The sequence below is a fragment of the Lytechinus variegatus genome, chromosome 9, assembly GCF_018143015.1.
Source record: "Lytechinus variegatus isolate NC3 chromosome 9, Lvar_3.0, whole genome shotgun sequence".
NCBI classification, from domain to species: Eukaryota; Metazoa; Echinodermata; class Echinoidea; order Temnopleuroida; family Toxopneustidae; genus Lytechinus; species Lytechinus variegatus.
Window position 1 is genome coordinate 31,662,292 of NC_054748.1, and position 24,645 is coordinate 31,686,936.

Here is a 24,645-nt window from a genome sequence, read left to right on the forward strand (position 1 = left end):
CAGCATTTCCGTCCCAAGTTTCGGAGAGCTGACGGAAATTCGCAAATATGGAGTTTGTCCAGGTTCCAGGACGAAACTGCTGTTTGGTTCACTAATTTTCGACAAAGACTTCTCCTTAGTAGTTCATTGTTATGAATTAAGGGCAAATGTTTCTTGAACCGTAAAGTGTCGTGGAGCGTAAGCTCTCTCTTAATTAGATGTTTTCTTCTTTCACTACAACTGAAAAAGAATGGCACAGAAAATCACGCTGATCACGGGATGTTCATCGGGCATTGGCCTCAATCTGGCGGTCAAACTAGGAAAGGACGCAGCGAAAAAGTATTTGGTTTATTCGACCATGCGAAACCTAGACAAGAAAGGGCCGCTCCAGGAAGCTGCAGATAGCGCCCTCAACGACACGATGTTTATTCGTCCTCTCGACGTCGTCAGTGATGAATCTGTCAAAAATGCTGTCAACGAAATCATCGACGAACATGGTCGAATCGACATAGTTGGTAGGTCTGTTTAATATATTACCGCGTAAAGGCCTACAGGAACAATGATGTTTTTTTTATCCTCTTTCCTAATTAGATTATAAGCACCCATTAATGAGACAAGATTATACCAACTTCTTTCACTTTAAATTATTAAAATACTGACGTAAATTGCAATTCACCTATAGAATAGCATCTACAATCCCATCCTCTAAAAATGATAAATAATTAATGAATGAATAAATAGAAAACACAAAATGACTAAATAAACAAACGAATAAGTAAAACAAAATAAGTGAATAAATTAAGCGAATAAATTAATTAATATTGATTAATAAAAATATGTGACCTACCACCCCAAAACCAACAAATCTCCCTGAAATTTTAGATTTTCATTATGCTTATAAAGTGGTGAATAACTTGTCTAAATTGATCAACAATTACCAACACAATTACTTGATTAAAGAAATTCACCGAGAGTTCTAAAGAATAAAGAGAAGCAAGTTTGCGGTTCTACTGTACAAAGTCAGCAAACCATCCAAGCAGTCCGAAAAATCAATGACAGATAAACCCTTTCATCTTGTTTTTTTTTACTTTACAGCCTCAAATTCTAAGAACATGACGAAGAAAAGTAACCTCTTTCAGATTATCAAATTTCTTGGCACAGGGAACGATTTTTCTTTTACTATGGGTGCAGGTGATATAAATTTGACAAGACAGTAAAAAAAAAAACGTTTTCTATATAGAATGTACGCCATTTTTGTTACATTTGTACATTCGTCATGCTGTGCTGAATTCCACGGGACGCTGACTGTGGAAAATAATACAAGCAGCACCCCGGAAAAATCTTCACAGGGCCATGGCCAATTTACTAGTTTTTACTTTTTGAAGACTAAATACTATTTTATCTCAAGAGAACCTTCACTTATTGTTGGTTTGGGGGTGGCAAGTATAAGGGGTATGTGTGTGTGTATTTGAGTTTTGTCAGACGTGTATCAATCAGGTATGATTATTTACGTCTGGGGCCGACCTTTAACGTCTTTTTCTTTTATTTCTTTTCTTTTATTTCATTTCCATTCAAAACATAACACAAAGTAATATAAAGCAATACAAATCAAGTATAATTTTATAGAAGGGCATTCTTACTCCGTAAAACAGAAAAAAAACAGTATAATATAGAGCATAAATGTAAATGAGGGGATCCACTAAAAAGCAAAGCTTGTAAAGTGTGGACCCCCTTGGAAATGAAGACATTATAGTTGACTTATTCTTATATGCGTACATGCATGTATTACAGGAAAGAAAAAGAGAACAAAAGAAGTCACATTGATGCAAACATAATTACTGAACAGATGCAAAGCTTTTCACACAAACGTCACCATCCGAAAGACGTGATCAGGGCTCGAACCTCTGCATCAATTTGTAACTTTTCCACAGCTTGGGTTACAGGCGCACGCCACAACGCCCAGTTGTTAAACCCTTTCCTGCCTTTAAAGGTGTTGTTTAACTTTGTGACCAGCCGATTTAAAAAATTCTCAAACCAAAATGAAACATGTGTACAAGTGAATGTATAAGAACTAATAAACCCTGAAAACAACCATTATTGAGAATGAAAAGCTAAAACTACATGGCGAACCCCGATTTTGTAAATAGGCGTCTTATAGACGCCTAAATAGTACACATAATGAAATTAAGATGGTGTTTTCGGTCACTTTATATTTCAATTTTTGAAGCACTAAATAATTATTTTCGAATGCAATTTTTACTGGCCTTCATTTTTGTAACATATCACAGACACATGTGACAAGTGTGACCTTCTAGCTCAGATTTAATTTAAAGTCAAACCAATGTCAACCAATCACTAATTCATTTTATGTAACAGTTAACAATGCTGGAATCGCCACATTCAACCCGATTGAATATTCTTCAATTGGAGACATTCGAGATGTGGTGGAGACAAACTTCTTTGGACCTATTCGGGTGATCCAAGCAGTGCTACCTCATATGAAGGACCAACGATCAGGTCATATCGTCAATGTCAGCTCTATTACCGGCCTCTTGGGTATACGAGCTAATCTATTAGATTACATTTAAATATTTCAAACAAGTGTTTAAAATCTTTAACAACAAAGTTTAAATTCAGTATTTAATTAACAACAATTGAAGCATGGTTGTTTAAGCTTTTAAACACTTGTATAAACTGATTAACCAACTAATATGTGAATCGCATAGTAGTTGTTTAAACAGTTGAAACAAGTGTTGTTTAAATTATTTTTAAAACAGTGTACCCTGCATGCACCTACTATATAGAACATGCAAAATATTTATACACAGTTATTCTTAATGTGAATGTCCCCACTTTCAGTGGGGATATACACTTGACTTGATCCCCTCCTCATTTCCACATGGTCTATTACTGCTTGTCTATAAAAATGTTCATCCATTAATCTGTATCTGATTGATATAATGTGAAAATGAAAATGGAGAATTGAACTGAACTGAATTAAGTTTTGTAACTGAATAGGTTAACATGGTTAAGGAATAGGACAATAGTTATTATCATTATCATTCAATATTCTACACTGTAACAACTGTGGTGTTAAAACTGACACCAATTGGTGTTAATAGAGGACCACACCCTGAGGTGTTAAAATAGCACTCGAGAGATTGAACATAACACCAAAGAGTGTAAATGTAACAACCATAGGTGTTGTAATAACACCTATAGGTGTAAAACTAACACCACCAATTTAGCACCGGTGTAAAATAACTGGTGTGGTTCTCTATGTACACCGGTTAACACCACAGTTTTTGCTGTGTAAAACTAATCATGCCTATTCCATACAAACCGACAGTCCCTGTTTAATCTATTGCTCACGACAAAAATACATGCACAGGGGTTGGAAAATAATACCACGAAAGCAATATCACGTGTTTTATATGCATCTTATGACATTTACTTAAAAAAGGGAAAATTGTTTTTATATTTCCTTTCCGTATATAGGACTGCCATTCTACGAGACGTACTCAGCCTCTAAGCACGCCGTGGAAGGACTCACGGAAGCACTAGCCATCAGAATGAAATCCTTCAATGTAAAGTATGAATAACTCAGGGGCGGCAAAACAGGAATTTTGACAGGGGCGGGGGGGGGGGGGGGCAGACGATCGTTTTTTTTTTCTTAGGTGAATTACGTGGGCTGGTATTATACTTTCACAGCCTTTACATTCAATTTACATGCTACTAAATTTCTGCCCCTTTCCCCTTCCTTCCTATACTTCTTCTTTGTTCCGCTCTTTTTTTTTACTATTTGAAAAATCATAGAGTGGACGTCACCCCCTGCCCCCTGGGGGTGGGCTTTCAATGAGTAAACTGCTGCTTACGGTGATTTTATGCATGGTCAGCCCCCGCAGAGATATTTATGTTTCTAAATTGTATTTATGACAACTTTTTTTCCCTTTTGCATGCTTTTCAAAGACTATCAAGCGTAATACCTGGCCTTGTTGACACAGAAATGAATAGTAATATCGTCGTTGGGAACCGACTACCATCAAAAGTAGAAGTTGACCCACTCACAAGAGAACAACTTAAGATTCTGAGGACCCATGTAACGTAAGATGCATTTCCGGATATTTTCCTTTTATTTAAAGTCGAATAATCATTGTATATTGTTGACGATGATGACAGTGATGTGAATATGAAAATAGTGAAAGGGATCTGTTGATGACGTGCCCGAGGTAAAGACGAGGGCGTTAATTTAATTCGAATTTAACCCGAATAAAATTGGGTATTTGTTGCATGAGGCAGTAATATGTGGATCAATGAGGTTGGATAATTAGCTGAAAGACCTCAACTTAATGACCGGTCATTATATCACTAGTCTTATTATATCATTTGAGTCGTCAGCGGAGAGGATAATTAAAATACTTCATAAAAATACTTGATAATTTTCTTGGAATTCGTTTAAAAGCAATACGAATAACATGGGACTAATGAGCGATCCTTGTGGTACAACACAAGTGATATTTTCTATGTGATAGTGCCAAAAACAAATCAAGAAGCACAAACGTTCACCCCTTTTGCCCAATAGCGAGTGGCTTCCACGGCGACTTGCTAGAATATTCCCCAAGAGTTGAGAATCCGCACGAGTAGGCCTATGTTTGTCAAGAATAGACAAAAAGACAAGGCACCACTCTTATCATTTTCATCACCAACATCCTATCTTATATCTCTCTGTTTCTTAAAGCGATTACTTTGAGAACACGGTCCAGACATCTGACGAAGTATGCGACGTAATTCAGAACGTGATCGAGACGGGGCAACAGGATGCAGCAATCAGGTTTAAAACCAGCGACGTCGTAGGGAACAGGACATCTATGAAAATGTCGGACTTTGGAGGAAGCACTTGGCTAGAGTTCGCTCGGAAGATGGTAGAGGATCCGATCATGGCCTACTTAAGTGATGACGAGTCACAAATTTAAGGTTCCTGTTGATAACAAAGTTGTAGATGAAAGTCTCGCAAAATGGTGTAGTTGATTATTCCAATAGAGTGTCAGATTTCCTTTAGCTTCACTTCTGCAAATCCTCCCATGCAGTTTGTAGATAAAGTCGATGGGTCGACCTCAGCTGCCCTCACTTTTTTCAGTAATGTGTACAAAAACGTAATTATAACGTATTAATTTGTTGCTTTCTCTGTGGTCAACCCCTCCCCCTCCGTTCAAATATGCTCCGAAGCCCCTTGGTTGCTGCAGTTATGATTATCTATTTCAAAGAATGAGGATGTAATCTGCTAGATGGTTCATCGACTGACGGGAAATCAAACCGAATCCACTATAACGGATTAAAAAAGAATATGTATCTTAATGTATCTGCTTTCAGTTTAAAGAGTGAATATGTTCTTTAAAGGGTACAATTATTTCGATAGTTATTCTAATCGTAATGTCTATGGCAAATGAAAACGAACCAAATGCATCAATGAATGCATGTCACAATCGGTATGTCTCTCCGGTTAAAAAACTGTTTGAATAGACTACATTAATATTGAAGGGGTTCTTGTTTTTCATGAAAAGTTCAGTAAGGTGTTTGCAATTGCTTGAAAGCACTAGCTTTCTGAAATAGGTAAATTGTATAAAATCTATATCATTAAGACAAAGAAAATGTTAAGATAAAACAGAGTCAAGTTTTGATGTATACTAATTATATTTCCATTCAATATCGGTTTACATAAGATTTCTGAGATCGAGATACTGCCTTTGTTTTATTTTTAGTAGGGGAAGGGGGGGGGGTAGAAGAATGGTTGACACAAATTATGCCTTTCTATTTAAAAACGTGACAATGACTATGAGAAATGAAATTCAACGAGCAATCTAATTGGTCCATACGCAGTAGTGCGCGTCCCCTTTGCATGATCTGACCAATGCGGTCCTGCCTTTTATACCGCACTCATTATAAATATAGGCATTTAAATTAGGCATTTATACCATGGTCACATTTGTTCTACGGCGGCCGTACGGCTAGTCGAAAACAGTCGTTTTATCCATTTTGATTCAAACCACCTATATGTAGTTGGACAAAAAAATGTTAAAACGGCTGTTTTCGACTCGCCGTACGGCCGCCGTAGAACAAATGTGACCATGGCATTACGCGCGACTCCAAGTCATACGTAAGTCTTTGTGAAATACCCCCTGGGGGTGTTTCATATAGCTGTTCGTATAAGATACGAATGACTTTACGCACGACTGGTGACTGTGCTATGTGATATCTGTATGGCTGCGTTTATGCGACCTCAACCCAGAATCATGATTGGAATCACGATTTGAATCATGATTCAAAACAGCAACATGAATCACGATCCGACAGAATCAGCGTTTATACGACCATCTTTCTAACGCTGTTTCTCCCTGAATTCGGGCCGATCCAGTGCGCATCACAGTGCGCAGTTTGACCCAGGAAGACTAGTATAGGTCAACATTTTCGCGCGTGTTTCTAACTTCACGTCTGCTGCTAGATTTTTCCTGCCACCGGAGCTAACGCGCGATCGTTTGTGCAAGTGCAAAGTAGTACTGGGCACGAATTCTGTTAATTTTGTCTCGACAGGCGGTGCCACATCTCCGTTGAAATCCCTCCCTTGCAAGCGCCGCTGAAAGGGACTCGTAGATCGTCTTATATTTCTGTGAATCCCGGTAGCGCGCTTGCGTTTTACACCCTGGCGAAGGCATTTTCCGGAAAAGTAGCCAAAAAGCGACTAGTGAAGAGTCTACGTCTACGTTTGTTTACATTATCAGCTGGGCGCGCGATCCAAAGTCCGCACCGAAGTTATCCGCATAACTACCGTACAATTTTGCAAATGCATGAGCTTATACTTTCCAGGTTCAATACGAATGTTTGCCTTGATCATTTGCCTTGCCGATTTGCTGATGTCTGTCTTTCTCTCTATCTGTCTATATATCTATCTCTCAATTTCTATCTCTATCTATCTATGTAACTGCAGTATCTATTTATCTATCTATCTATCTAATAATCTTCTCTGTCTCTCTCATTCTTTATCTAACATATATCTATCTCAAATTCTCTATCTCTCTCTATATCTATCCATCCATCTGTCTGTCTTTCTCTATTTCTCTCTCTCTACCTACCTATGTAACTACAGTATCTATCTGTTAATTTGTCGCTCTACTCTCTCATTCTTGATCTATCTGACATCTATCTATCTCTCAAATTCTCTATCTATCTCTCTATCCATCTATCTATCCATCTGTCTGTCTTTCTCTATTTCTCTCTATCTATTTATCTATTTTTTAACTAGAGTATCTATCTATCTGTTAATTTGTTAATAATCTTCTCTGTCTCTCTCATTCTTTATCTTTCTATCTATCTAACATCTATCTATCTGTCTCTCAAATTCTCTATCTCTCTCCTTCTCTAGCATCTGTCTGTCTTTTTTCTCTCTTTCTCTTTGTCCGTCCATATTTCTATCTACAACATCTCTCTCTCTATCCATCCATCTCTCCCTCTTTCTCTCTCTTTCTATCTATCCACCCCTCTCTCTCTATTTCTATCTATCTATCTATCTGTCTATCTTGTCTCTATCTATTTATCAGTCTTCTATATCTATCTTTCGGCAGCTTCTAAGTGTATCAATCCATCAAACTTAAATTTGTCTTTCCATTATAAGTATCTGTTTATTTTGATTTTGTCTGTCATTCTATTCATTTAGTTAATAATTTATTTTTAGAAAAAAAAACTATCATAAACAACGCGACTGCAAAAGCATGTTCGGATTTCACTCCTGACTGCCGCTCTCTCTACATGAAGTGCCGAGGAACTCTGTGCTCTGATCAGTAACTGTGCAAATTGCATGCGGTGGTGGACTCGCCTGTGTCGCACGCTGCATGCAACCCAGCGACGTGTGTAGACTCTTCACTAGTCGCTTTTTGGCTTCTTTTCCGGAAAATGCCTTCGCCAGGGTGTAAAACGGAAACGCGCACCCCGGTAAGTGATGCTTGTGCTTCAGGCTGAGCCCAAAGCACAAGCAGAGCCCTGATCGAGTTCGTCGTCAGTCCAATTTGTGCCTTTGGAACTTGAAGACATGATTGATGAAAACAGTGAAATCAGGGTGACCAGACGTCCCGTATTTCCCGGGATTGTCCCGTATTTCAGAATATTGAACAAAATGTAGTTAATACATTTAAAAGTGACGAATTTTCATTAAATAACCAACAGCTGACGAAGCAGGGACAACAATTAAATCGATAATTGTAAACTTTTGCAAGTTCTGCGATGATTTCTTGCTATGTACATTGCAAACGAACTGGCCTCCTGCCTGTGTGTGGCAGGCTACTAGCTAGGCATGGAGGATCGAAGCAAATCATTGGTGCAAACACCTCACATGTTAAACAGTTTTTCCACCAAAATAATCACAAAATCGGCGGGAAATTCTTATAATTATACTATGGATTCTCAGTTTAATGATTTGGAGATGTAATCGGAGGAAAATGTTATTGACTTTTCATAGATCTAGTTGTTTCAGCTTTCGTTTTGAGTCTTGGTGTGCACGATGCCGCGATGTTTCATCTAATTTTTAAGTTTGACAATATGTTTCACTTTGAAATTTTATTCATTTCTAAAACATTTTATGTTTAAAATTTTAAAAATACATTTAAAAAAACACCAAATAAAGTTATGATTTTTATTAGATGATTGGATTTTTTGTTTACTTGAAGTTTGAACTTTTCCCTTTTCTTTATTTTATATATACCCTATCCTTTCTGCTTGCCCTTTTTTGTTCCATCTATCTTTATTTCCTATCTTTCTTTCCTCGACATTTTCTTTTCTCTCTCTCTCTCTCTGTTCATTTTTCTTTCTTTCCTTCTTTATCCAATATACTTTTTTATTTCCTTCATTCTTTCTTTCCTTATAATTACCTTGGCTTCCTTCTCTCTTCGTCTCCTGTTTCTTTTCGTTCTTTCTCTCCTTCCATTATTTTCTATTTTTTCGTTCTCTTCCCCTTCATTCTTCCCTTCCATTCTTTATTCCTTTCTTCATTTTTCCCTTCTTATTCTTTTCCCTTATTTTCATTTTCTTTCTTTTGTTTCTTTCTTTCAAAGAACGAAGGAAACATGTTTATTTCCTTCATTCTTTCTTTCCTCCTTCTTTTTCTCACCTTTCCCCCTTTAATTGTCTCCTTTATTTTGCGAGACATTTATTAATCTTCCCTTCCTTCCTTTCTTTCTTTCTATATTCATTTCAAAGAATGACGGAAACCTTTTTTTATCTCTTTTATTATTTCTTTCATCCTTTTATTCTAACTTTCTGTTATTTTTCTGTTTTCCTTTATTTTCTTTCCTTCCCAATCATCTCTTTTCTTTCTCTCCTTCATTCTTTCGTTCACCTTCCCTTCTAATTCTTTATATTTTTTTCAAAAGTCTTATAATTATACTATGGATTCTCAGAAGCCCACACTTTGTGTGGGCTGCTTTGTTGATCTTCGTTTGTCAATTGTCCCGTATTTCATTTTGTAAAATCTGGTCACCCTGAGTGAAATATACAAATGACGCTACAGTACAACCCCGGGGTACAATACACAGAATGATAATTCCTAAATGCACATGACAATTGGCATATACCGGTACTAGTACACTGGCAATCTGCTACACGAAAATTAACCTGCACGAAACACAGCGCGCGCCTTTGAGTCGAACCCGGAAGAAGCACGACACAATGACGTCATAGAATCATGATTCAAATCACGATATCGTTTATACGACCCTTTTTGTTCGTGATTCTACAGAAACGTCTTTCCAAACGCCCCTTTTTCCGTGTTTCATGTTTGTGATTTGAAAGACGTTTATTTCCACTTTCGACTAAACGCAATCGTGATTCTGCAGAATCGTGATTTGAATCATGATTCTAATCATGATTCTAGGGTAAAAAAGTGTCGAATAAACGCACCCTATGTAATTGAGATATGACCTAAGAACATGTTCCAGTCGTGCGTAAAGTTTTTCGTAACTTTACGAACAGCATCATGAAACACCCACCTGGACTGTTTGATATCAACACAACTACTACTATAAATCGGACGCACCAGAGAATGAATCAACAATGCTATACGCAAGGCTTCGCTATCTGACCTGACGGTTTGTAAATCATGTAACAAATTATTTGTATCTCTTCATATGCAATCAACAAAATTTAAACATGTTAAAGGTCCCCGTTCTCTGGTTTTATGAGGGAGGCGCAACAAATTACAATACATCATCAATAATTTCCTCCTCACTATACGGAAACAGCTCGTACAACATGCCAAAATTACCAAGTAAGCTGCAAATTATTTACGAAAAGAATGTACTTCAAATTATTTGAATGTTTGAATAAAGGAATGGAAATTATTGTAAGTAGATCTATATGTTCTCGCTTCTATCTGCATCGTCCAATTCGTCCAATTGCCAACTCGTCTGCTATCATTTGGTCTACCATAAGTTCGTCCACTATCCACATGGACTAATTGCCAATTCGTCTACTAAATATTTAGTCTAAACAGTTGGTCCATTAGCCATTTAGTCCATATACACATACCAAGTGTTAATTGTGCCAAATGAATGAAAATAAAATGGATATTTCGCCAACTGGTTATGAGACGAAATTGTCTTAGACATATTGTTATTTGACGAAGTAAGGATTGAACCAAATGATTATTGGACTGAATGGTTGTCAAACGAAATGTTGATGGACTGAATGGTGTCGGACTAAATGAAAGTAGACCATGTGGTGAGTGGACGAGTTGGCAAATTACCATAATATAACCGGCTCATGGTGGACCAAAATGAGATAGACCCAGTTTTTATTAGACTGTCTAAGTAGTAGACCAATAAGTTTATATAGACAAGTTGAATATGAACCGCTGTGGCGTCTTTATTTCTTAATTTCCAAGAGAAAAATAATTAATTCTTCTAATTATATGATTAGGTTTAAAATGTTCATTTTCGTTTGGTTTGGTTTTATTTACCGTAAAAATAATCACAACAAAATATTAGAATTAAATACATAGACACTTAAATAAAGACACGGATGGTTCACTCTGTTCAGGGCCCGTATCTTATGGTTCTGTTCTTCATAGAGATCCAATAACAGGACATAATATGGAATATGATTGGACTTATAAATATATGACTTAATTTTTACACAACATTATTTTACAAAGGCTTTAGCCAGGTAGTTATATCCTTGACTCCTGGTGGGTGTTTCATAAAGCTGCTCGTAAGTTAAGAGCGACTTTAAGAACGACTGGTGATCCTTTCCTACGCGCAAAACCATCGCTAATGAATATACCATTCGCCATAAGAAAGGATCACAGATGTTCTTAAAGTCGCTCTTAACAATGTTAACTTACGAAGAGCTTTATGAAACACCCACCCGTACGCACATCTTTGAAAATCACAATATCGAGTCACAATCACCAACGAATGTTCATCTCTGTCATCGGGAAAATTCATCCAATCAATGACCGTAAACTTCAGAAGACACGCCTCCGATTCATTTGATTGCACACGACCCTATTTAGGCGCCAATGAGGTGTGGGGTTGTAGCGTTGTTGCCTGAAATGAGTACTGACTTCTTTCCAAGTTCACATTGCTGCTTGTTCTTCATTTCTAGTTGTACTTTTTTGTTACGATCTGACTTCTCTCAGCCACAGTATTTTCTTGTAAGGTAAGACGTCTTTTATATCGATTTCAACTTTTAATTATTGTATAAATCGTTTACAGTTTAGCTGCACTCGAAAAAGGTTAAGTAAAAGTTGGGAAATATTGGAAATGTTTCTAGGGTAAAAGAAACACATTTTCATGGGTAATTTTTACACGACATTTACATTGTAAAAAAATAAAGAGCTAATTTAGCACTGAAAGCACTGTAAGTTCTAAATTAGCACTTCAGTTTTTACAGTGTACATAAAATTAAGAAAGTATTTGGCGTTAATTTAACCGACCAACATGCTTTCCCCTTTTAACCAATGTTATGTAAATTTTTGTTTTTATTTTTTGATACATATTTGTTGATTCTATTTGGGGATGTAGTGGTCTAGTGGTTATGACTCTCTTTCTATCTCAGGGACGTGGGTTCGATTCCCAACCATTGCGTACTTTCCTTCAGCAAGAAATTTACCCGTATATCACTGCACTCAACCCAGGTGAGATGAATGGATACCGACAGGAAGTAATTTGTGAGCACCGAAATCAACTAGACTAGTTCAAATTTAAACTAGAAAGTCAGCACTGTTAGTGCTAAATTATCTCTTCAGTTTTTTTTACAGTATATTGTTATTTCTTATTTCGTACTCTACAATTGAGTGTCCCTATAAAAAAATTATCGACTTGAATACGCTCTCAAACTCTTGTTGTACAAGAAATGCCTTATATTTACAGGACAAATTGCAGTAAAATTTAAGTTATTTAAAGTAGTATGTTAAATCTTTTTTAACTCAAATTGAGAAAATATGCTCAGGGCCTATTGCCTAAAAATGTGGCTGAGCGTATCATTTTCACTTAAATTATGAATAAGCTTATACATCAATTGCCGCTCATGAAGAAGTTAAAAAACTCTTTAACAAAAGGAATAAATGTGTGTGTGTGTGCGAGCGTTTGGAGACCCTTCTTTTAGCTAGTCTACTGTGCTAACCCTTCCCTCTATTTAAGGGGTCTGAATTCGCAGACTACAATGACTTGTATCCTGAACGCGTTCCATTTCTGAAATAGGAACAGCAAGTTTTATGTGCAAGTCGTGTGCGAAGACCCACTTTCTCTTTAGAGTTTCAATCGGGTCTGTGTCTGCAGACTATGTGCGACTTCATACCATACGAGGTCAGCTTATAAGGTGTATCGTAGATGCAATCTGGGCATGTGCAAGTAATGGTCTACGAAATAACAACGAAACTCTTCAAAGATTGCCTGATATAGCAATTGTCAAGCCATGCAGACACCAAGTCTCACTTATCATATAAATATGTACATTATAAAACGGGTGAATAAGATGGTTCGTCTAGCTGTGCTCGTACAGTACATATGATTGGTATATCCATAAAGCACGTGCCTACGGGAGCATTTTCTACTCATTTTACTTTCCATAGAAAAATATTTTTCTATCTATAGCGGAGGTATCCTTTTTTCCAAAAGGGAATTAAAAGAAGTCCATGCCTTTGATTACATGAGTGTGTGGGTGTGTGGGTGTGTGTGTGTGTGTGGAAGGGGGGGGGGGTGGTGTGTATCTAATCAATATATGCAAAAGACTCATGGCCACACGCAGAAATCTGTTCTGTTGTGCGTTTCATAAAGCTGTTCGAACATGAGAATGACTTTACGCACGACAAGGGATCCTTTCTTGTGCAATGTGATATCCCTGTATAAATGAAATATGACCTGAGAACATGTTCCAGTCGTGCGTAAAGTTGTGCGTAACTTTACGAACAGCTCAATGAAACACCCACCAGGTCTACGATCCGATTTTTTTTTGGAACAAATCGCATTTTGCTCCCTTTCTGAAAATGTGAATTAAGAGTGTATTTGAAGTTCAAATGAACTAAAAGAATACGAATATAGCGCATTTGAATGATCGTTCGGCCTTTATTTCAGAGTGAAGGTCAAGTTAGTTTCAAATCGTAGTCAATCGTACGATTGCTGTGACGTCTCAACCCCTTTTCACAATAAGGTGGTGCGACTGATCACAACCGCTGTGATTCTGTGCAACATTTTGACCGGGGGGGGGGGGGCACTTCCATTCACGAGTGGATACCATGCGCGACCATGGGGTCTCGAAAAGCACCCTAAACACGTAATTTCCATATTCTGAAAATGCACCCCTTAACAAGTATTGGCGTCTAAAACCCTACCCTTAACAAGTATTGGAAATAAAACGATACTCTTGGCAAATATTTCCTGAAATGAACCCCTAAACAAGTACAGGAATGTTTTATTTTTACGGGTCCTTCGGTCTTCGTCTTTACCTTATTTGGTTTAGTACGACCCAACCTTCTACACCTCGCGAAAATCGGACTCTAAACACGAAGTGTTGGGGCAAAAAGGACATCCTTTATAAAACATTTAAATTTTCTTTAATCATCCCCGCAAATTCGACCCTAAACACGTAATTTTCCTAGCGAAATAGATACCCTTTTTTCATTATTTTTGTGTTTTTGACACCCTTATCATTTATAATTTATCATTTATAATTTAAAACATCACACAGTCATGAAGATATTCCATGTCTCAATATTACAACCAAATTTATACGTGAAAAAGACATCCTTTTTACGTGTTTTTTTGGTCGCGCATGGTATCCACTCGTCAATGTAAGTGGCCCCCCCCCCAGGATTTTGACTATACGATCGCACGGGCAATTATTGCGAAATCCCTTTTAGATATATCGCTTTTATTGTAATAAGGATGATAGCATAGTCACAGATTTAAACATAATTATGTACTCGTATGGTAATTTAAAACATCACACAGTCATGAAGATATTCCATGTCTCAGTATTACAACCAAATTTATACGTTCTATTGTAAATCGGGTCGCAGACCAATCGTAAGGTGGCCTCAAAAGAGCTTTCACGATTGCTCGTGCGATCGTTCCCGATCATTTGGTCACAATTATGTTGCACACAATCGCAACGGTTGTGAGCAGTCGCTCGCACCACCAGTTGTGAAAAGAGCTTAAAACGCTAAATACTGTTGAAAAAACCCCTCTCCTTTGGGGGCACTTTAATTATTTAAAAGTGAAATTGTAAAAATTTGTGCATACTTAAAGTGAATTTGTGAAAAGTTTCATCATAAAATGTACGTTGTCCAAATTAGCCCTGCCCCCAAGGTGCGTAGGGCTATGAGAAACCTTGACGCTCTAAATATTTTGGAATATTGGAGGTGCTTAATCATAATAATGGTGCTTAGGCTACCATTGATACTACAAACGCATATATACATGTAGAACGTCGACCTCAGGCATTCATAGTCGATAGACCATGGCGCTTGACCCGTACCGCTCTATCAGTCTATCAAACATCACAATCAAGTACCCCCTACTTGGGTGTTATATCGATTCTTTAATACAAAGAATAAGCATATTCCTTTATCACTTCGTCTCCATGGAATCAAATAGAAAATCTGTAAACAACCATCGATTCACTTGACAAAACTATAGTATCGATGATTATTTTGTTCCACTCTATCAAACAGCATCTCATCTCACCCACAAGGGGATTGCATCTTTTCACATGTTTCATGCACAGAATAAACTGTATCATTCCATCTCGCTTCCATGGAAGCATTACACATATAACTAAAATTGTCAACAAAACAGATTCGCTTGACAACATTGCTGTCCATGATTTCGTACATCAAATGGGTGTTTCATAAAGCTGTACAACCGACTTTACAGACCAATTATATTTCGATTCAAATGATTTACCACTTGATAGAGGATCACTATTTGTCCGTTAAGTTTTTCGTTACTTAAAGTGATACTCCAGGCTTAGGATAATATGATTTGAACAGATAAAGAATCTAAAATATTTAAGTTAAGTCTTTTGAGATTTAAAAGTTAATCCTTGAGATTTGAAATCATTTCAAAATTCGGTTGGTCACTATTAAAGTATTAAGTATAGCAGCATCTTTCATCATACACATATCTATTTAAGTACACTCAGGTGATAATTATGATATATTTATAGTTTTCGAATCGTGTTTTCTTTATTGCGTCAGTCAATAGAGATTATTCAATTCATGGTTCTCCTTTCCTTTGTATGCGATGACGTCACATTAACTTAAAGCGGAAGCTCACCCTGTCTGTATAAAATCATAAAATTAAAGAAAATATTGGCAAAGGTTTGATGAATATCCATTATTTCCTCTTTATTTCCCTTTCCTCCCCACTTTCTTTATTTTCTCCTTGTCCTTTCTTGGACATCAGTTTTTTGAACTCATGTTTAAATATCTATCCGAATGATTCCTATGTATTTATAAGTTTTTTTGTTATGTTTTGTTTTGTTTTGGTTTTGTTTTAACAAAAAATACTATTTTGTTTTTGTTTATCTGTTTATATGCATATTCTCTTGTTTTGAACAAAATGTTGGAAATTGCCAGTGACGTTCTGTAATAAATTCAATTCAATTCATTAAAGAATAAGATGATTATGAATGATTTGTTTTCACGCTATATGATAGCGGCTCTCTCATTAATCAAGTACTGTAAATTAGAATATTTGTGAATACAAATATTCATTTAGAGAAGGAGTTATGAAATGATTATCCACCCCACACTCAATTTTAATTTTCTTAGAAAAGTCCATTTTTGGAATTCGTATCTCATGCATCACTTCGATCCATTACTTATCTTGCAAATGCATACAGTACATGTCTAACCAAAAATGATTATTCTAGAATATTAACTATTCTTAAACTTGAATTTAACTTTGACTTGTATTTCATATACTTAAGTATTGTAAATTTTGTGAGATCCATGTATACCTGAGTTAGAATTATTTCCTCCTGTTGACATGTTTTGATCATCTTTTGTTCTGTTATGTGTATATACATTGTATCTTCATGTGTGTAAACCAGTGAAAAAAATCTTTTATTGAAAATATATTCAACTCGATTCAATTCAAAAGGAGCAGCTGACCGTATGTCTGTAATCTCACAAATTCAAACTTTAATTATTCACATCTCCATTATTTTCTATCGTATTTTCATTAAATCTTTGACAACATACTTTTACCCAACTCTTAATTCGGCGATCATAAAAGGCTGATAAAAACCAATAAGCACATGCTCCTACATTATACACTTTAGCTCCTTTGGCCGACAGACACGCGTATCATAATTAAAAAACTTTGGAGATAATGACGTGAATTCCATCATGGAATCCTCTTAGATGATAATTGTTGTATTTTCTCCTTTGTTTAATATTCAGAAAAAAAACGTTGGAAAAGTGTCGTGAGCCATGAAGTCTTTTTTAGTTCCCGTCCTTTTGATCTCCTTGGTGGCAGGTAAGAAAAGATCTCTTCCATTTCTGTTTAAGTCCCTGTCACATTTATTCGGAATCAGCAGGAATCAAGAATAATAAACTGGAATAAAAATATTTATATAAAGGGGCTTTTGAGGGCTGTGGGAATAACATTATAATTCCGAACACGATGTAGAGAGTAAATCGGGTGCGAATGATTATCAATTTCTATACTAGTTTTGTATTTGTTTTTATTTCAATATTAATAACAAGTCTCCCCCCCCACCCCACACTAGAGTAGCCGACTCGACAAGCTGTCTGTTTTTTTTTACTTTCCCTACATATTATTAAGTTTACGAGTTTTTGAAAAGAATTGTTAAGCCAGTTCGTAGTTCCTTTCTGCGCATGATCAAAATATTCTACGCATGATCAGAGGAAGGTCATTTGTACTAAAGTGACATGGTGGTTTAAAATCTAATGAGATAAGCACCAACTTTGAAGTCTTGTATTTTTTTGTGGTTTTCATTTACATCTACAAAAAACAGCAATGCGTCCACGAACGACTGGTATTTCACAGTGTGCCAAGTACATTGTGCAACATGCTATGATCTGCATTCAAAGTAGGAATGCAACAAATACCTTCATAATATGTTCATTGGTGTGCTATTCCAGTCACCTGGTCTATTCAATCTCTTCATCCTGCTATCCCGCCTGCTATGTAAGGCAAGCTTACGTAATATCTTGCTTTGCAATCTGCCTATCATAATGAAAGAAATGAAAGGTCATTTGACCAAAATTGTCCATGAAGTAACTACGAACTGGTCTATAGTATGGAGTTTTCGCAATTGTATTGGGGCAGATCCTGGAACACAGCAAATAAATGAAAGGTGCCCGTGAGGTCACAATGAATAGCTGAGAGGCCTTTGTCGAAAATTGGTGAACAAGGACAGCCGATCGTCCTAAGAGGCGGAGCTGACGAAAACTTGCAAACATCTCGTATGTCCAGAGTCACGGATGAAATTGCATGCTATTTTGATTCACCGGTTTTCGACAAAGCCTGCTACGTTATCAAGGGGCTTTTGACAATAGACTTTTGTTCCAGACAGGGTCTACTTAGTGTTGCGAAAACATTTCTATGCACAGCTATGGGTAGCTTTCACATTGACCACGGGGAAACTCTCCACAGCGCACCAATTAAAGTGCAAATCAAATCACAATGAATGTCTGTCGAAAGTTGTTGGACTGGAACAGCAGATCATCCGAATATTTGCGCCGAACGAACGATTGCACATAATATGTCGTTGTCCAGAGTCAAGAGATTCCGATGCTGTCCTGACCCACCAACTTTCGACAAAGCCTCTCAGCTCTTCATTGTTTTTGCAGTGTAGGCGTTCGACAAATCAGAATATAAAATGGTAATAATGGCATGATGGTATGCAGGGCCCGCTGGGAGAACTGCTCATGTGTGTTGAATTGGCTACTAGTATATGGATAAATAAGAATTATTATATTATGTTATAAAACACAGGAAGTTCGGCCATTAAATGCTACGTATGTACTGGAGACCAATGTGCTAATCTTTCCGATGAACTGAAACAAACATGTTCAACAGGCATCGAACACTGTTTGGTAAGGAATAACTCCTATTTCATAAACAATAATAACGATATAAGCCCAGCGCACACTATGCGATCCGATGAGCCGTTATTTTTTTTAATTAATCGCATTTTGCATTAAATGTGAAGGCACCAAGAAGTAATCTTACTTTATTTGAAGTACAGCAAAATATTAGGAATTATAAAATCATAATTTTGCTTCGCGGTAATATCTGTGGTCGGATTAAAGTCCAAATCGGCTCAAAGTGACATGTAGAGATTTGAAATGAATTTGCTAATGAAGAGGCTCGAACTACGGACTGAATTTCGATGTCAGTCTATAGTCATTATCATATTCTGAACTCTGATCGCTAATATCTTATCTGCTGGAATGTTCATTTCAAAAGTTATTACAATTTATTTGAAGTTCGGATCGCAACGAATCGGCATAGTGTGCGCCGGGCTTCAAATAAATTACTTCTCAGCGATTTCCTCGACCGTTACATGACTATCAAGTTCTTTACGCACCCTTATGTGTATTTATTCGCACCTGTCTATTGTTTGAGCCCCCTCGTGTGTAGTTATTCACACCTTTCCATTGTTAGAGCACCCTTATGTGAACTTATTCGCACCTTTTCATTGTTAGAGCACCCTTATGTGAACTTATTCGCACCTTTTCATTGTTAGAGCACCCTTATGTGAACTTATTCGCACCTTTTCATTGTTAGAGCACCCTTATGTGAACTTATTCGCACCTTTTCATTGTTAGAGCACCCTTATGTGAACTTATTCGCACCTTTTCATTGTTAGAGCACCCTTATGTGAACTCATTCGCACCTTTCCCTTGTTTGAGCACCCTTACACAGCATTTACACTCTTTGGTCTTATGTTTAATCTCTAGGGGGTAATTTTAACACCTCATGGTGTGGTCCTCTATTAACACCAATTGGTGTCAGTTTTAACACCGCAGTTTTTACAGTGTATATGTACTTTTTTTTACACCTTTCCATTGTTTGAGCTCCCTTATGTGTACTTGTTCGCACCTTTAGATTGTTAGAGCACCTTTATGTGTACTTATTCGCACATTTCCATTGTTGGAGCACATATTATATGAACCTATGTACCTTTCTTTTCTTTGAACACATTTGAATGTTTGCTTATTCATGCCTTTCTATTCCCTTTAAGCACCTTTATCGTAATCGTTTACGCCTCCCTAATCTTTGAGCACCATCTGATCATATACTTAATTACGCCTTTCCACATTTTGATCACCTTTAGGTGTACATATTAGGCCTTAAGTCTCTCAGCAACATTCTGTGTTTCTTTTAGCACTTTTAGTGAACGCCTTTTCACACCATTTGACATGCAAATAAAAAATGCACGCAGATCCCCCGGGAAAATATTGGGGGTGCTTTAGCACCCAAGCGCTTCCCATGCAGGGCCAAGCTTTTCAGTCCTTTCTTTAAGCACCTTTTGGAAAATTATATAGGCCTATATTTTTTTACCCTTTATCCCTTTCCTTTTTTCTCTTGGTCGTGATTATTATTATCATTATTATTATTTTTTTTTTTGTTGGGGGGGGGGGGCAAAACGCCCATGTCCTAACAGCCATTACTTAGCTTCATTCTTATGAATACTTTCTTAAGCCCTATTTGAATAATTCGAGCGCGAAACGAGAGCTAAAAATTTTAAGAATTTCATGTATTTTGTCCTGAAATTTGAACATTCTTGACAATGTTCGTAAACATAAGCAAGATGCGTATGTAACTAGACAATTACCGCGAGCGCGAAACGCGAGCAGAAATTTTTAATATGGGTTGTGGCTCAATCGAAAAGGAACCTGTTAAGGACTTTTTTTGTATTAATATTTAGCCATTAAGACGATGATATTTCAGCTATTAAATAATGCGAACGCGAAGCGCGAGTTGATTTTTGAAAAAAATTCTGACCTTAAGAAATTGTAATAACCCCTTTTTTGTAATCATTAATGATCTAGGTAAAAAAACAAACAATTGATGCGAGCGCGTCAACACCAAATCTTAATCGAAGGTTAAGTTTTTGAAATAAAAGTATAAAAGTAAAATAAACAAGCCCTTGATTTTCCATTTCATTTTCCCCCATCCCTCCATTTTCTTTATTCTAACTCCCCTCCAGCGAATCCTCAACACTGCAGCAATAATGGTAACATTGAGCAAGAAACACGAACACATCACCCCTATTCTCCGATCACTTCATTGGCTTCCGGTTCACTCTCGCATAACGTTCAAAATTCTACTAATTGTGTACAAAATTACCCATAATATGTCACCCAAATATCTCCAAGACCTTATTTCCCTTCGTTCTTCCTCTTCTGTCAGATCCTACGTTCATCGTATTCCAATAATTTAAATCATGCATGGCCCTCGAACTAATTAAGACCCGATATGGTGATCGTGCATTTTCTGTAATGGCACCCACCATCTGTTTAATCTTCATTTTTGCCCCGAAATTTGCCAACTAAAAGACTTATTTCCCCTTAATGCCATGGTCACATTTGTTCTACGGCGCGCCGCGGCGGCCGTACGGCTAGTCGAAAACAGCCGTTTTATCAAATTTGATTCAAACCACCTATATGTAGTTGGACAAACAAAATGTTAAAACGGCTGTTTTCGACTCGCCGTACGGCCGCCGTAGAACAAATGTGACCATGGCATTACTCTCCGATACGCAATTACAATACACTTCAACATAACTTTATCCACCAACCTTATATGTAAGAACTAATGTATCCTTAAATTCTTTCATAACAACCTGTATCAAGGAGTGGAACAGTTTACCTTCTGATATTACGAACTGTACAACTCTTTATCGGTTTAAAGTGCAATGTAAAATATACCTCTTTGACAATCTTCGTCCATAGAGTTTATTATGTTTTACAGGTATCTCGTAGTTGGCCAACCTAGTCATGTGTGCTGGGTGTGTGGGTGTGTGCGTGAGTGTGTTTGTGTTTAAGCTGACACTTGTTGAATGTACATTTTGTACATATTTCTAGTCGATATATCTGTCTATTATGCATTCTCCTTTGTCATTTTACACATTTAGATCTTCATCTTATTTAGAGGTATAGGGCCCCACTCACAAGCTGTGCTTCTTCGGGGTCCTAGAAAACCGTTCATATTGTATCATGTATTCTTTTGTACCATCTGATCATTGATTTGTACTCATAATATGTCTGGTTTTTGATTAAATTGAACTTGAACTTAAACTCCCAACTCATATCCAAAATGCTTGGAAATTTTCAAATCGTCACTTAAAACTCACCTTTTCTCATAACTTGTTTTCTTTTTCTTTTTTTCTTTTTTAATGGATTGACTGTACATTATTATTATCTGCCAACCTGTGTGCTTTGAAACACCAGTATAAAGCGCCCTACAAATGTTAACGCCTTATTATTATTATTATTATAAGTTGTTTTTCTTTTGTCTTTTAGAAAACTAGAACCAGAAATGATGTATCGCGTTCGTGCGCCGTAAATGCATGCGTAGTCGGTTGTGAATTGGGTGTTTGTTGCTGCAAAGGAGACTCGTGCAACGAAAGTACCGCCGTGTCAGTCAGCTTCGTTGCTATGGGCGTGGCTATGCTGGTTGCCCTCATCTTTTCCAGACAATAAGATGGACCAGAGGAATCACGTGACCATCGCCATCGGCTCATCAGTTCAAAATTATTCAGTTTTAAAATACAATTCCAGCCATACAAATTGTTGATTTGAATAAAAAAAGAAATATCCAACAAGCATAACACTGAAGATTTCATCAAAATTGGATGTAAAATAAGAAAGTTATGACATTTGAAAGCTTCGCTTAATTTCACAAAACAGTTATATGCACATCCTGATAGATATGCAAATGAGGAGACTGATGACGTTATCCACTCACTAGTGTAATGCTAGCATAATTTTTCTCTATATATTCAAATCAACATTTTCTGTTGTGGACTTGACCTTTAACGGATTGCAGTTGCAGTATAGCTATCAAAATATCGTTCTTTGTAAATTAATGTGTGTAAGAATTTATAGCGGGAGAGGGGGGGGGGGGGGACTTGCGTGTAATGGCACTTTGGGTACACAGCCCTTCAATCCACTTTTCACTTTCCAGAAGTACATTGCGCATACCATTTTCACAATTTATTGATTTTTCATTCTCCCCGCGTACGCCCATCATTGTATGCACAAACCTCTGAACATTAATACGCTGGTGAGAAACATTTTTTAAAATAAAAATATCATCATAATATTTCAATTTCTCATTATTCATAGATGTTCCATTTGAATTTCACTTGCTTTCAATCGGTATGTAACGCTTCACCCCATTGGTTGAACCATTTACGTGCACGGGACGCTCGCTAAGTATATACTGCATTAATGAGATTACGCGTTAAATATAGGTTTTCCCGTCCAATTTCATCGGGGTTGCATTTAAATTAGTGAAAGGACTTTCAAATTCGAAATATTTTGTCAACCCTCTGCACACATGGTTCATTACCATTTATTCATCATTTAATTCCGTTCTATATCATTCCTTTGAATTACATTATTTACCATGTCTCATGTCTAGAAGTATGCTGTGTAAATGTTTTGTAGATTAGTTCATATTTTCATGAATCGATTGTGGCGTATTCTTTTGAATCATTCAGTGTTGACCGTAATTTCAGTACAAAATGGCTAAGATTTATACCATCTGTCTTTCAAAATATGCCATAAAATCAATATAACAAATAAATTCTTTACGATCCGTTTATCTGTTTGGCTGATGGGTTAGAGTAGGCCTAATCAGTAGCGTGATTTAAATGCGATTTGCCTTTCATTCAAAATAATAGAGAAATTGATGCAATTTGATTTACTTGTCGCATAAATACCAGAGATGTTCATTCAATTTTCTAAATCACACATTTCTGTCTTAGTATTATCCACATTATTCTGTACATTTGTATCGTAGGCATCATCAACGTGGATAGAGCTACGCGCTCTTTTGGGTCCAAGAAAAGTTCACCTAAGGTCAAAAGGTCAAGCGCGCACAGAGTTACACACTTTTTTTCTGTTGTCTGTGGGTGTGCGACAGTGAGCAACGAACACCATCCAGTTTATAAATATCGATGGTAGGCGTACTTGTATATACACTGCAAAAACACCGGTGTTAATTTAACACTAGCCTGGTATCTATATCGGTCAACACCAGAGACTGTTGAAACAACACCGGTTTGGCGTTAGGCCAACACCAATATCGGTTTGATTCTTAGTGTTTCAACACCTCTCTAGTGTGGACCGATATAGATACCGGCTGGTGTTAAATCAACGCCGGTGTTTTTGCAGTGTAGTGTCACCATTTCCATTCAACAATATATACTGCATCTACTCAAGGAGTGTCCATTGTCTTTAAATTCATACTAGTTTTATTTCAACTCTTTTCTATTAAATGTTTTTATTAACTACTTGTGTGTTGTTTGATTACTTCTTTATTTCGCTGTAATACATGCATCACTGTGTGGAAGAAAAACCATATGAGAAAGAATGCCAGAAAAAATATATATACACATGAAAATAGAAATCCAAAGTAAATTGGCTTTAAATATGATATTGCTAATACCCATGTTGCCCCATGTCATTTACCCATAAGGCGTCCGTGTCGGTTTTCGAAAAGAGCTGTATCTTGGCGTTTACCATTAAAGGGATGGTCCGGGCTGAAAATATTTTATATCCTGATATATAGAGTAGAATTCACTGAGCAAAAAGCCAAAAATTTTATCAAAATCGGATAATGAAGTTATTGAAGTTTATAGTTTAGCAATATTTGTCAAAACAGTCGTCATGAATATTCATTACGTGGGCTGATGATGTCACATCTCCCCTTTCCGTTTTCTTATGTTACTAAAATCATACTCTTTTTCATTATTTCATACTTGTGTGAATAACATGTCTCCCTTATAATGAAATAAGTTGCAGCAATACATATCTAATGCACTAAATCAGTTGTCAATCCATGTTTTTTAGTTCTTGGAGGTAAAACTGAATAAACCTAATTTCATATAATAAAATATACAAAAGAACATATGGGG

At 36.8% G+C, this 24,645-nt stretch overlaps 2 protein-coding genes across 2 annotated transcripts; both read left to right on the forward strand.

Moving 5' to 3' along the window:
• The first annotated feature begins 229 nt into the window (after nt 1–229).
• Nucleotides 230–4,952, forward strand: LOC121421967 (retinol dehydrogenase 8-like). The gene is made up of 5 exons (XM_041616767.1): nt 230–494; nt 2,356–2,535; nt 3,478–3,571; nt 3,949–4,083; nt 4,718–4,952. Exons 1-5 carry the CDS (start codon nt 230–232, stop codon nt 4,950–4,952), a joined length of 909 nt encoding a protein of 302 aa, XP_041472701.1.
• A 6,603-nt stretch (nt 4,953–11,555) lies between these two features.
• Nucleotides 11,556–22,278, forward strand: LOC121421608. Its single transcript, XM_041616364.1, has 4 exons — nt 11,556–11,679; nt 16,930–17,003; nt 18,489–18,589; nt 22,025–22,278. Exons 2-4 carry the CDS (start codon nt 16,958–16,960, stop codon nt 22,202–22,204), a joined length of 327 nt encoding a protein of 108 aa, XP_041472298.1. The 5' UTR covers nt 11,556–11,679; nt 16,930–16,957; the 3' UTR covers nt 22,205–22,278.
• The last annotated feature ends 2,367 nt before the right edge of the window (nt 22,279–24,645 follow it).

Excerpts from the sequence above, each read along its gene's own strand:
- LOC121421967 (XM_041616767.1), top strand. The coding sequence starts at position 230 with ATGGCACAGAAAATCACGCTGATCACGGGATGTTCATCGGGCATTGGC. Across the intron at positions 495-2,355 it reads TGGTCGAATCGACATAGTTG|TTAACAATGCTGGAATCGCC; the intron begins GTAGGTCTGTTT and ends TTTATGTAACAG. Across the intron at positions 2,536-3,477 it reads CTCTATTACCGGCCTCTTGG|GACTGCCATTCTACGAGACG; the intron begins GTATACGAGCTA and ends TTCCGTATATAG.
- LOC121421608 (XM_041616364.1), top strand. The coding sequence starts at position 16,958 with ATGAAGTCTTTTTTAGTTCCCGTCCTTTTGATCTCCTTGGTGGCAG. Across the intron at positions 17,004-18,488 it reads TTTGATCTCCTTGGTGGCAG|GAAGTTCGGCCATTAAATGC; the intron begins GTAAGAAAAGAT and ends TATAAAACACAG. Across the intron at positions 18,590-22,024 it reads CAGGCATCGAACACTGTTTG|AAAACTAGAACCAGAAATGA; the intron begins GTAAGGAATAAC and ends TTTGTCTTTTAG.